The sequence below is a fragment of the Astatotilapia calliptera genome, chromosome 14, assembly GCF_900246225.1.
Source record: "Astatotilapia calliptera chromosome 14, fAstCal1.2, whole genome shotgun sequence".
Lineage (NCBI taxonomy): Eukaryota > Metazoa > Chordata > Actinopteri > Cichliformes > Cichlidae > Astatotilapia > Astatotilapia calliptera.
In genome coordinates, this window is record NC_039315.1 from 18,928,763 (window position 1) to 18,941,890 (window position 13,128).

At 40.8% G+C, this 13,128-nt stretch overlaps 2 protein-coding genes across 2 annotated transcripts; both read left to right on the plus strand.

The window, feature by feature from the left end:
- Positions 1-1,524: 1,524 nt before the first annotated feature.
- Positions 1,525-6,038, plus strand: LOC113035952 (protein FAM98B). The gene is made up of 8 exons (XM_026191856.1): positions 1,525-1,621; positions 1,786-1,892; positions 2,529-2,654; positions 2,745-3,001; positions 3,099-3,179; positions 3,262-3,378; positions 5,321-5,467; positions 5,581-6,038. Exons 1-8 carry the CDS (start codon positions 1,578-1,580, stop codon positions 5,734-5,736), a joined length of 1,035 nt encoding a protein of 344 aa, XP_026047641.1. The 5' UTR covers positions 1,525-1,577; the 3' UTR covers positions 5,737-6,038.
- Positions 6,039-7,854: 1,816 nt separating this feature from the next.
- On the plus strand, positions 7,855-13,000 carry chchd2 (coiled-coil-helix-coiled-coil-helix domain containing 2). The gene is made up of 4 exons (XM_026191857.1): positions 7,855-8,046; positions 8,983-9,241; positions 10,068-10,233; positions 12,659-13,000. The coding sequence occupies exons 1-4, from the start codon at positions 7,997-7,999 to the stop codon at positions 12,667-12,669; spliced, it is 486 nt and encodes a 161-aa protein (XP_026047642.1). The 5' UTR covers positions 7,855-7,996; the 3' UTR covers positions 12,670-13,000.
- The last annotated feature ends 128 nt before the right edge of the window (positions 13,001-13,128 follow it).

The following is a 13,128-nucleotide window of genomic DNA, read 5'->3' on the forward strand; positions in this document are numbered from 1 at the left end:
AAGCAGACGCACTGTACATCAGGGCCCAACACGCCTCGCTGCCATTGTTTCCATTGTTCCTGTTAGTTTGGGGGCAGCTGATGTGGCGTAAGTGTGATGAGGAGGCTCACATGCCTCCTGCAGTGAAGTCCAACGAGGGACACGTGTGCTGAACAGCACACTCAGACCTTGAAGTACTTGTGTTTAAGAGTGTGTGCACAGAGTCAGACATGAGAAGAGGAAACATGTTTGCATTTGTTCAATGAAAGCCAAACTTGCTTATAAAATCTATTACTGAAAAGATGACTCAGGCCACAGAGGAGCATCACCCTTTACTTCAAGATTTTCTCATCTAACATTTGCTGCCTATTGAGTTCAAGCTACACAAGCAGAACCATCCACCATAAAACTCTCACTGATGTTTTAAATAAAAAAAAATCCCTGACAACAGGGATACTGCATATAACACTGCAGCAAACATCAGCTGCATCAGCAAGACGCAGGATAGTGCTGAGAGCAGTAAATAGTGTTCAGCGTAAATGGTGTATCAAACAGCTGAACAGGAGACATGACTGTGATATTCTTAGTTGAGTTCATGTTCAGCCACTGTACATAATGATAATTTGACAAGATAACAGACATTAATTAATTAATCTAGTTAATTTGCTCATAATATTCACTCCAGAGCAGAGGATGGAAGCTGGTGTTAATACGTCCTAATGAATGGAGCTGTGTTCACGTTTCAAACATCTGTATTCTAACATGACAACTGAGATCTGATTTAAAGTTAAATTTGAGTAGCAGAAAACAATACATACATATATTACACAAACATCACATATCACGTATCTAATATCTGTTTAGTTGCATCCCACCTTTTAAGGTACTTAATGCCAGCAGATTTATCTTTGGTTAACACAGCAGGCTATACAAGACCTCTGGTGACCCCTAACGGGCAAACAAACGCGTATTCCGTCCTTATAGGACAATTTGTTCCCCTCAAGAAGTGAGAAAGGTGTGATGTGTGGGGGCAGAGTGAAACTTTTTTCATTATATCACGGGAGAAAGTTTTAAAAAGATGCCGTCAAATAGAGATGCATAAAGTGGAAAGTTGAGGGAGAGTAAGTATTACACGAATAGTTTGAAACCTTTGAAAAGCTAAATGTACTACTTTATTCACTAATTCTGTAACAGAAAAATAACCTAAACTTATTCATACAAAATGTAATGTTTTTCTGTTCTGCTTTGCTTTTATATATTTTTTAATAATTATGTTGTTGTTTAAAAAAAACACGATTACTTATTTTCTTTTTTAAAATTGGGGCAAATAATACTGTTAACTTTTATAATTTTTCATACACTTGCTCCACAATCTTGTACTTTTGTGTTCATATTTTGTAAAATCGTTGGACTTTCTGTAATTTATCCTTTGTTTATTCATTCCCTCTCTAGTGAATGACTTGGTTATTTATGAAGTTGTTGTGCGCACTCCGGCCAGCAGGGGGCGGTGAGCGTCCTGGATGTTAAAGGAGGAAGCACCCCTTGTAAACACACTTGAACTTCGCAGAGTAAAGAATAAGTCGTACACGCCTGTCTTCATGGAGAGGAGCGCGGGGACAGTTTCAGCCATTAAAGCTCTGGGGTAATTAACATGTTTGTTTTTCGTCGTTACGAAACTTTAATTTGAGAAGAGAAACCTTATTCTCTGCCTGCTTTCTGGGCTTTTGACGTATAATGACACTTGCCGATACGCCTGACAGGTGAATAGGTAATCTCACCTGTCGCCTCCACTTACTTCCTGGTCAGGTACCCGGGCAGCCGCTGCCTCTCCCGGTGCAGATGTGACGAGCTTCCCTGTCCGCTGCTCAGCTGGCTGTGCGCAGAGCTCAGGACTCTCTGCCCGGAGCTACGAGGTGAGGCTCAGGCCTGAGATTTTCATTCATAAATCTTTGAGAGAGGCTTTTTCATGTTTAACCATTGCCTTTAATACAGCGCATTCTCCCAAGGAAGGAGGAAACCATCTCAGGATTGTGGATTTTTTTACTGTTTCACGCAGAGGGGTCACTGTGGTCTCAAGTGGGCCGACTCAGCAAAGCAACTGCTTAAGAATCGACCTTACTTCTTATGTTATGTAAAACAAAATGCAAGTCCTTTCTGAAAACATCCACATTAATTCACCAAACCAGTTACAGAACAGCCAATTTAGATGCCTTAAATAAATAAAAATAACAGGATATTTTTTACACGTTGACAGATGCTCTACTAAAGCAAAACATCTTCACATGTAGAGTAGAATTGGATTTGGAAACATTTGGATAGTGACACCATTTTCATAATTTTACCCGCAGTTAATTTAATATGAAGCTACTGAGATGCACCTCACATTAGCTGTAATTTATGTGCATTATATAACTACAACCAAAACATGCTTTGGTAAACAAACTGATGGTTACTATGTTACAAATATAAGCCATGAAAAAAATCAGATCTTTCTGACTCAACTTGCAGTGAAATGTGTTAAATAAACTGGCTTAATTGTCCTTTTTTAGACTCAGGAGGGTCAGGTGATGTGCTGCTGGCGGGAGAGCTGAAAAATGTACTATCAAACATATCCTCTCCCCTCGCTGTGCTGACCTCCGAGGTGTTGGACCCATCCACTCTCAACAAAGTCGCTGGTGAGAAACAGGACTGTGGTGGATACTGTTGTAGTAAGAACAGATGATTGCAGTGCTCGTGGATTTAGTGATCTTTTGCACATCTTGCAGAGTTCCTTGTATCAGAATTGCAAGCAGCTCACATTATCAAGTACAAAGAGTCATATCCTGACGAGCGGGCGACAGAAGCGGACTCTGAAAAAGAGCAGCGAGTTGAAGATCTGAGCCGTGACTTTTGTGAGGAAAACGAAGGCGATGACGGTTTGGGTGAAAACAGGAGGAAAGCAGAGATGCAAGCAGAATGGATTTTACTTCTGCGTGCTCTCAACATGGACGCCTCCTCTCGGTTTGAGGACGTTTTGAACGAGGTAAGCTTGAAATAACAGAGATTGAGCCATGAATAAATTGCGAATACAGACTGAGAAGCACTGAAAGAGGAGTTTACAAACATTTGCTTTAATGCAGGTGAATGAGAGGCTTTCTCGCCTACCAAGTGGAGACATGACCAAACCTCTTCTCAGCACCAGCCTCAGCTCAGAGCAGTGGGTAAGCTGCCAGGCCTGTTTTCAGCTCACAAGACTTTAGACGTGACTCTAATGTGGCATTTACATCTTTGCCTGTTTCTCAGCTTCAAGTGAAAAAAATGAATGAAATTCTGTCCGAGGACTATCGGCGTCGGCGACAAATGATGGTCACGCGCTTTCAGGTTACGCTTGAATCATTTGCATGGGGAGAGAAACAAAAGGTAGGAATGTTAAATAACTCTGTTATAAACTCCTACTGCCTGTTAGCTGGGTTATTTTACTCTGAGCCTTGGTTCATCTCTTCAGTCTATTCCCTTTTAATAAGAAAATCTTAGTTCAGCAGTGGTAGTGCATGAGGAAGCTTTGGACTGCCCATCTACCTGCAGAGGGCGTCTCCTGTCAGATGTGGGCCCTATAAAAATTGTGCTCTTGTGGCTCTTGCCTGTGCTATTGCCAGTCTGTCAGCCAGCTGCAGACAAGAGCGAAGTTCTAACATGCAAAGAGCTGAAGTGAAACAGAATGTTAAAAACAATGAAAAGTGTGCACTGTAGCCCCTTCCTCAGCTTTTCATAATGTATTTTTTCCACTTCTGGTGAACTCTGCTGTTCCTTATTCCGGCCCACTTTTCAACCAATCAGCATTTAACTGATGCACAGTGTCTTCCACATGGGGCACTGCACAGTTGAGATTTTGTTCGATTGCAATGGTGGTTTAAAAACCCGTCTCCAGAGGCAAATACTGACACAACCTTGGTAGCATAAATTAAGCATAAGGCAGATTTCTTCTACTTGGGTGCCCCTCGCAAACAGAAGCTTTGAACAGCAGGTGGAGCTTTTACATCGGAAGTCAGATTTTGGAGCTGCGAGTGATTTCGTACCAAGTAAACCCCATGGCAGGCTTCCAGGCAGTGTGTGGAGTATAACATAATGATTATTCATTTATTTACTGTGCTTAAAAATGGCACCTCAGCACAGAGAGCCTGGTCAGTACCACGTGTATGGTTTATTTAGCAGTCACAAATACAGAACACTGGTTGTAAAGATTACAAGTTCTCACCGCTGCCACCTCGGATTACAAAGGTAGGGTTGGTGTGATGTCTCTGACTTTTTACGTGGGAAGTCCAACTTGATTCAGGGTTTTAGCTGAAAATTCCAGCTGCAAACTTGAAATTTCCAACTTCTCACTGAAAATGGAATACAGCACGTATCCACGAGATGACCATTTTAAGGGTGTCTTTACCGTCTGATATCAGTTGAATGCAAGAGTAGTAAAGAAGTGTTTGAAACTGAGCGTTTAGTGTAGTCTGAAGCCTAAATGTTTAGTTTGCAGGGATTACTTGTTCATATGCTTACCTCATTAGAAACTTTGACTGTTTAAATATGAGAATTAATACAACAGAAAATATGGCACGGAATAGGTCCACTTTAATGTGACTGAGAATGAAGAAACCCAGGTTAGAGTAACATTTGAAGACACTAAGCAGCACTCTGAAGTTTATTTAATGCACAAAATGAGTTGCGGTTCTTCATTTGCATCTGCATCAAATATCTCCAAAATGCATGAGAACCCTGCCTTCTCTAACACCTGTAACAAGTAGAGTGTATGTAATAAAGAAGATGAGCAGCACATCTGAAGCCTCAATCTGAGATTTTGACTGTCATCATTTTCATCTTCAAACTGAAGGAGGGTGGATGTGTGTTCATGCAGGAGTGATTGCAAGTTAGGCATTCCCTGATTCATCATCTTTCTCTTTTTTTAAATCCTACTTGGTGCCGTAATTGATAAAATCAATGCCATGCTGCAGTAAATAGGACTTAAAACTGCTGACTGAGATGATAAATTCATTAGGAAGGCTCATAAATTTAGTGAGAACCCATTTGTCTAATGTCGTCTTGCAAACAGGATTTCCCATTAGGAGAAAAAAATGTAGTTTTACTTCACTCTTTAGACCTATAGGCTATGTTGAATCTTTATATACAGTATATGTCTGTTACTGTCTGCAAGATCAGGGTGTTATTAGGACAACACTGACATCGTGTGGTCTGACTGAACTGCAACAGACTACTTTTATGTCAGTCGGCTTTAGGCCATCGTCAGAGCATGTGCTGGTAACGCAGAAGATGAATATCAGACATCTCCATTCAGTCCATCATTTATTTACAGGAGCGCAGTGCTGCGCTGGCTTCGGCGCCTAATCTTGCGTCCCTCATCGGCTCTTCCCAAGTGTCTCCATCTCTGCTGCTCGCTGCCAGAGAGGATCAGTCCTTCATTGACCCGGTCAAAGCTGGAACAAGCACCTCTGTTTACAAGGTACAATCATGAACGTGTCTGTGATCCTTAATGAAGATGCCTCTGACTCCAGCTAAGTACCGTAAGCATTTTCTTTTTTCTTTTTGTTGTTGTTTTTTTTCTGGTGTCACTAGACGTTGATGGGCAGTGTACCAGACAGAGGAGGACGACCTGGGGAAATTGAGCCTCCTATGCCAGCATGGACAGGGAGAAGCTCGAAAGGCAACAGAGGGGGACGAGGAGGCGGACAATCTCATAAGCATAAGAAGAAGAAAGGGAAAAAAGATTAACTTGTCCGTCTTTTTGGCCTTACTTATCAATTTAAGAAATAAGCGATCATTTTGCTTTATTGAAATCCTTGTTGCGAGGTAAACGACGATTGGGAAGTGCTATATATAATTTTGTAGTTATAAATCTGTGTATAATTTATAGTTATAAGTCATGCACATACCAGATTGTGTACATTTCTATAAAAGCAATGAAGTACTGGTACATGACCAGATATTTTGGTAAAAGAGCAGAAAATGGAAAAAATGTTGGCTTTCCACATTTATCAGTAAGTTTGTTTAAGAATAAACCTCTGAAACACACATCTGTTGGTATTTTGTGCAATTTACATAAAGCATCTTTTAAGGATTATTGCATGAATATTTTATGCTCACTTCACATTTTGGAGACAAGAGTTCCCCTTGCCTTTTTTAGGTGATTTCACAAGATAGCAAACATGTTTATGTGGAATGAAAAAGCCTCACTTACATCTTAAAAAACTGAAGGGTGACTTTGAATATCTAAGAATGTTGTTTTATTGTTACACATTAACCAAGACTCACTTCCCCCTGAGAGAGCTCCTTGTTACAGCATTGAGTCATCTCTCTAGTGCCAGTGTTTCCACTTCAAAGTCTAAATTGCCTAAACAAGGAAAAGATCATCCAAATATTAATTATCTTAAATATATTTGGAATAAACTGGTTTCAATGTTTAATTTGGATCTTGCCAAACCCAAAGTTGTGCTAAGGTAAAGCTCATTTTGACCAGAAGTTCTAGTAGTCCACAGTGATGTATTGAAATAATTTCAAGATCTTGTACACCAGTTTAATAAACAACAGTTTCAATTGTTTTATTATCTGAAACTCCACCCTCAACCATCTGAAATCTGCAGATAGTTATGGATTAGATTAAGTAAACTTTAGAAACTGTGAACTTTAGGAAATGTTATTTTAACATCTGTCTATTCTTCTCTGTTGATTCTTCCTCTTGAGTTTTCAAAAAAACCCAAAAAACATGAGAAAGTGGTTTAAGTCTGAAATTGGATGAGAAAGCATGAGAAAGGAATTCTAGGAATACTGAAGTAACGGCTGATGCAAAGAACATCTTGATCAATTTAAGATTATGAATTGCTTTTAACAAGCTGGGACCACATCCTTATTTCAGTTTGATAACAGCAGATTGAGAAAGCACAAATTGAAGCTGTGGTTTGGGAACGGCCTCAGAGGGGACTGGCTGCAGATCCCAGGCAGATCTAATGAGAAGTGACTGAATTGGGGGAAAAGGGGAGAAGTGTGGGGCATGAAAATGAGTACAAACAGCTTGTGGCGCTGGAGGCATATACCAGTGCATGAGGTATGGTCCTGCACCTGAAATTCAGATCAATTATCTCCAGTTATTGGACACCATACAAGTTTTGAGAAAAGGGCTGGAAGATGCAAATATATACTTTGCTAAAGAGCTTCTTATTTCTTTCCACCGTTCTGCATTGATGGACGCAACATATCGGGCAGAGTTGAAGTTCCGATTTTAACTGGGAGTAACCAGAATTAACAGGATCAGACGAGATTGTTTCAGAGGGACAGCTCATGTTCAGCAGCTGGAGACAAAGTTAGAGACGCAAGGCTGAGAAGGTTTGGACATGTGCAGAGGAGGGATAGTGGATATTGAAGATAGAATTACCAGGCAAGAGGGGACCTGAAGATTCATGGATGATATCTGATTTAGAGAAACTAAATCAAATGCAAACAATAATTAACTTATTTTACGACACACATGCGTTCAAATGTGTTTTTTTCTTTTTATTTAAAGTTCTGAATAAACCTTATGCAGCATTTCGTGGGTAAAAATACAGATATATATACACAGTTTAAAGGACAAAGAAATAGATATGAAGCACAATGTGAGACGGCCTTGATCCTACAATATGAAACATGTAAATAATATTATATAACAATATCAAAAACAGCTTGCAAGTAAAAGCAGTCCGGAGTTCATTTTTTTTTAAACAAATATTGAATAAAGCAAAACCGTTTAAGACTTTGTTGATGGCACAGAAAACAATTCTAACCTTTAGCCTAGGTGAACAACGTAATGCGTTACGCAACACTCACCTGGCGGAATCGTCCTTGTTGTGTATCCTGCACACCGGAAGTTACTCGGGAGACAAATGATGTAACACGCGGAAAGTTCCGGATTGTCTAAAGGTCGCTGAATATAAAGCGGTGTGACAGCGTCAGTGTGTATTTATTTAAACCCGCAGGTAAACTTACCTAAGTGTTCAACATGCCGAGAGGAAGCAGAAGCCGGACGTCCAGGATGCCCCCTCCAGCCAGGTAACACTTAGGGTTTAATTCCCTTTTGTTAAAGAAAGGTAGAGTAGATATTTTTAGTTAGCACAAATGCTAACGTTTAGGTAATGTCATAGTGCCGTATGTTAGCCAGGAAAGTGCAGGTCATGAAGTGCTTCAAGTATCTTATAAGGATAATTTCAATTAAAGCTTAATTGCCGGTTAATCTGGGTATTGCTCAGAAAGTTACTGTGTTGTGAAAATGATGAAGGTCATTGTCTTTATCGTGGTTTCCTCTGTACAAATCCCCACATGCTAGCAAAGCCAGTGGAGTTGCATCAGCTTCTATAGTTTTTCTTCTAACCTGCAGCTAAACTGAGACTTTATTCTTCCGAGTTATAACGAAATAAGTCGCACAATGCTTGGAAGTATTTCTGTTTCTCTTCTCCTTGTGGGAAGAATAATCCCTCTGTGCCCTCATTTCTCTTTCACTAAATATATCCGAAACTAAGCTGAATATATAGCTGAAACTAAGAATTGCAAGAACACATTTGACTCTTGGTGCTTAATAATTTGTACCAATGTCTCCACCTGTAAGGCCAAGCTGCTTAGGGAAAGACTGATTATTTTCCACAGTGACATGTTTAAAGTTCACTTTATCCAGCTACGGGATAACACTTTTTCTTAGCAAGTGAAGAACAGATCCCAGGAGGAGACACAAATCCCTTTGTGGTTGCATCAAGAAGAGCATCTGAATATTATTCTCGCTTGTGAATAAGTGATCAGCTGAAAGTAGCTCTTTGTTGTCTTACTAGTGTGGAGATATTCTCTGAATCAGAGCTTCACCTTTATCCAAGCTTTCATAAACCTTTGCTGTGATTCAGAGTAATAGCTGGAATAACAGATGTCAGCTCATATCTGTTTTTGATTGTGTTTGGTAAAGTTGCTAAAAAAGTTCTTAACAAAACGTTTTTGTTACAGCCGGGCTCCACCATCCCCTCCACCTATGGCCCGGGCTGCTCCCCCTCCCTCCTACGCCCCGGCTCCGATGCAGGCGCCTCCGTCCGCTGTCGGCACGCCAGCCGCAGCGCCCAGGCAGCCGGGTATGTTTGCCCAGATGGCGTCTACAGCCGCTGGGGTGGCAGTAGGCTCGGCGGTAGGCCACACAATCGGTCACGCCATGACTGGAGGTTTCAGCGGAGGACACTCAGAGCCTGCCAGGCCTGACGTCACATACCAGGTAAGCCCAGGTTTAGCCAGCCACAGGACTGGAACAGTTTCAAGGAAGATTAGGGTGTCTGAGACACAGTATGCAGGGCCTCTGCAACATGGAGCAGGTGACAAACAAACACCACATTTTATGTAACGCATGGAGTTACATGCACTGTGGTAGTTCAGTATAACAGCCAGATGGAAACAATATGATGAAAATTGAGACTTTTAACTAAAAGCAGTGAAGGAATCATCTTGCTTTCATTAAGACTCCTGTGTGCAATCAGTGCTGGTTGATTAAAGATGAATTACTCCCTCTGCTCAATCTGGGTTTGTTTTTTGGTTTTTTTATGTTTACACATGTGATAAGTTTAATTTGAAAATACAGACACAGCTGCTGCTGAAGGTAAACATCAGTTATGAAAAATATTTGGGGCGTTTATAACCAAAACAAAAGTCCAAAGGTCAAACGTGGTTTATTTACATTCACACAAGTGCAGGGAAATATGCATAATGATGTTTGTCTCATTAACCCTGAACCCAGTACATCACTATTATCTTTATGCAGTTACATTCATAGTAGATTTTAAGATATGAGTGATGACCAATCATTTACTCTGCTTTTCTTTATGACAAAAAGGACTTGGAAACCACACGCTCTTGAGCAGTTTGAGGATCGCAGTTTTAGATATTTCAGCATTTTTATCGATAGATGTGTAAATAGATTTACTTTGTGTCATTAATGGAAGATATTCCATCTTTGTGATACAAAACTGAAGCTTGTTCTGACATGTTAAACTCTGTTTTGATCTTTGTCACACACATGATTTAATCCTCTGCCTTGTGTGTATTAGGAGCCATACCAGGCCCAGCCTGTGTACCAGCAGGGGGCCCCTCAGCAGCAGCAGCAGGCCTGCTCCTACGAGCTCAGGCAGTTCGTTGAGTGTGCCCAAAACCAGAGCGACCTCAAGCTCTGCGAGGGCTTCAGTGAGGTGCTCAAACAGTGCAGGTTTGCTAATGGTGAGTGAAACACGTCCAGGCTTTGTATAAATGGAGACTGCTGTCTTTCTGTCTTCTAGTCGTTGCTTTTCATCATTATTAGTAATTTGTAGGGGTGCAACGATACACAAAATTCACGGTTCGGTTCGATACTTTGGTGTCACGGGTCGATATTTTTTTCAATACAAAAAAAATGTTCATGCCTTTTTAATTTGTCATTTATTAAATTTTCACGGCACATTCCGCACCACATCTCTGTGCGTTCAGCATTTGTTTGAAGCCAGCTCACCTCCTGCAACCACTTTTCCGAGAATACGTGCTTCTTTTGTGGTTCGGACTCCTTCTGACATTTGTTTGGAGGTGGAGGAACACCACAGTAATTGCTTAAAGGAGCTTCTTCGACATCTTTAAGAGTTCTAAACAAGTGTCTGTCCTCCTCCAGAAAATCTTATGTACGCAAACGCGCGTTGCAACTTATCTTTATTTTGACAGCGAATGCGCACCTGCGGACCACTTATGTGCACCCCTGGTTATATAGCTCGTCATATCGCAGCCATAGAAATTCTTTTGTCCATGAAACCATAAAGCTGCACTTTCTTTTTGCCTTATAGTCTGATTTGTCATAACTTTTCTGTTTTGTGGAAAGCTTTTCTTTGGCTGTCACTTCTTCACCCTGACCTGTCTTATTTGGCTCAGCAGAACTAAAATATATATCCTGCTGCTTTTATACACACACACACACACACACACACACACACACACACACACACACACACACACACACACACACACACACACAACGGTCAGCGATTCTCTGCACGATCAACCTCTCACATGTTTAAGCTGCGGGAGATTTCACTTGTCATGTTTGCATAGTAAGCTAACGATTGATAAGACGATGTCAGAGGAATTGGTGCACAAATTATCATCACTCACAGATCAGTGCTGTCGCTCTCTATACACAGTTCGCACGATTGCAAAGTGAAAGCAAAAAACAAGCGCAAATTCAAACGCGACTTCAATATGTCACATATTGACAGTGGCTCACCGATGCCAATGACATAATTACCCAGCTACATTTCCAAAAGAATGCAAAAGCATTGACATATATTTTTCCTTCCTACGATAGCCCGACGGGCAGGGCAGAGATAGATTTTGGTAGCCCGACTGGAAAAATCGCTAGCCCCGGGACGTCGGGCTAGCGATATTGCGAGCCCTGTATCTGATTGAGGAATCACTCATCTTTGGAAAAGAGAGTTTATTACAGAGAAATGTCTCTTTCCAAAATAAAAGCTATACTATACGCTTCTTCTGGTCTATATTCTCAGCAGCATATTAAACATATCAGGTCCCCATAAGGAGACTCATGTGCTAACGGCTGTCTAAATGACTCGGGTAAAGTTTGTAGCATGTATGCTTGTTGTTTTTGTCTGCTTCCACTTGCCTTTGCACTAGGATGATGTCGGCGTAAATGTGCAGTCATATTCGTTGTGTTCCCACTAGTGCTGTCAGCGTAAATCTCGTTGAAATGACGTTAACGCCACAACACTGCAAATCTCCGTTAACGATCGCCCCGTGCATGGGGCTGGACGGCCAACACGTTAACGAGCTAACTGCGCTAACACACTAGTTCCCACCCATGTAATTGAGCATTGCGTGGCACATCCAACATACTGTTTTACTTTAGTCCTTTAGTACCTTCAGGGTCATATGTCACATGAAAACTAAAGTAGTTCCAAACGCCACATCTGAATGAGGGTGGGGGAGGTTCAATTTGCCATGTTGCAAGAAGAGCTTAACTTCTGTCTGCTAGCTTGCCCTGCGCTCAGTGGATCTGCGTTCGACTACTCCGCCTAGGCTGCACTGTCGAGCGCAGATCCACTGAGCGCTCAACACAGACAGCATCGTCAGAAGGAAAGTTGATAAAATAAATTAAAAATTTTGTATTGTTCGATACATATGCGTACCGAACCGAAAGCACTGTATTGAACGGTTCAATATCGATACGTGTATCGTTGCACCCCTAGTAATTTGATATATTTAAAGTGAGTGTAGTTACGAAATGCTATAGTTTCTGTTGCATTTGCAGCTAGCTAAACATTTACTACGTATGGGGGGGTAGACGCACAAGCTGTTGCACATTTTCAGCATGCTCCTTTCATAAAATTCTGTTAAAGTACTGGATCTTCCTGATGCATATCAATTAGATCAACATCAAGCTGTTGCATTTTCAGTCTCATTTTTCTCTTTTCAAACTGAGTTTAACCCAGCAAGCATCGAGGCTTTGAATGAGCCCTTTGTCGCTCACATATCAAAGCCAAATGACTTTGCACTATTCTAAACTCCTGTAATACCCAGTGTGGCCATAAGGGGGAGCCTTAACCTAAGTATGTTAAGTCATTTTAAACGATTTAAAGTATTAACTGTCCTTTATCTCTTTCTACAGGTCTGTCATGAGAAGAGATGCTATCTGCAGAATGAAGATCACATCTCCTTATTAAAGATACTGAGAGGGTGTAATTCACAATCAATAAACATGTTTTAATGATCAATTGTCATCGGACAGCCTCATTTCTCAGACTGCTGCAGAGCTTGTAATCATAGTTTTATAAATAATGTTTATATATTTTGGTTTTAGCTCATGTTTGAGGTTTATTTTCAGTTGTCAGTGCATGCTTTTAATTTAAATCCTGTCTCATGGCAAGACTTGTAGAGAGAAAAAAAGGCCACTTTCACCTTCTGGCTGCTGGGTTTGATTCAGACTAATAAAGGACTTGAATTAAAACGAGACTGTGATGGTTTTTGTTTTGTTTTTTGTTTTTTTTCCCCCACATCTCCTCATCATATGCGCTCTGTATTATTACACTGAAGCATTTCTGTTTTCACCTGTGCTTTCTTTAATTAGACTTCAGCAGC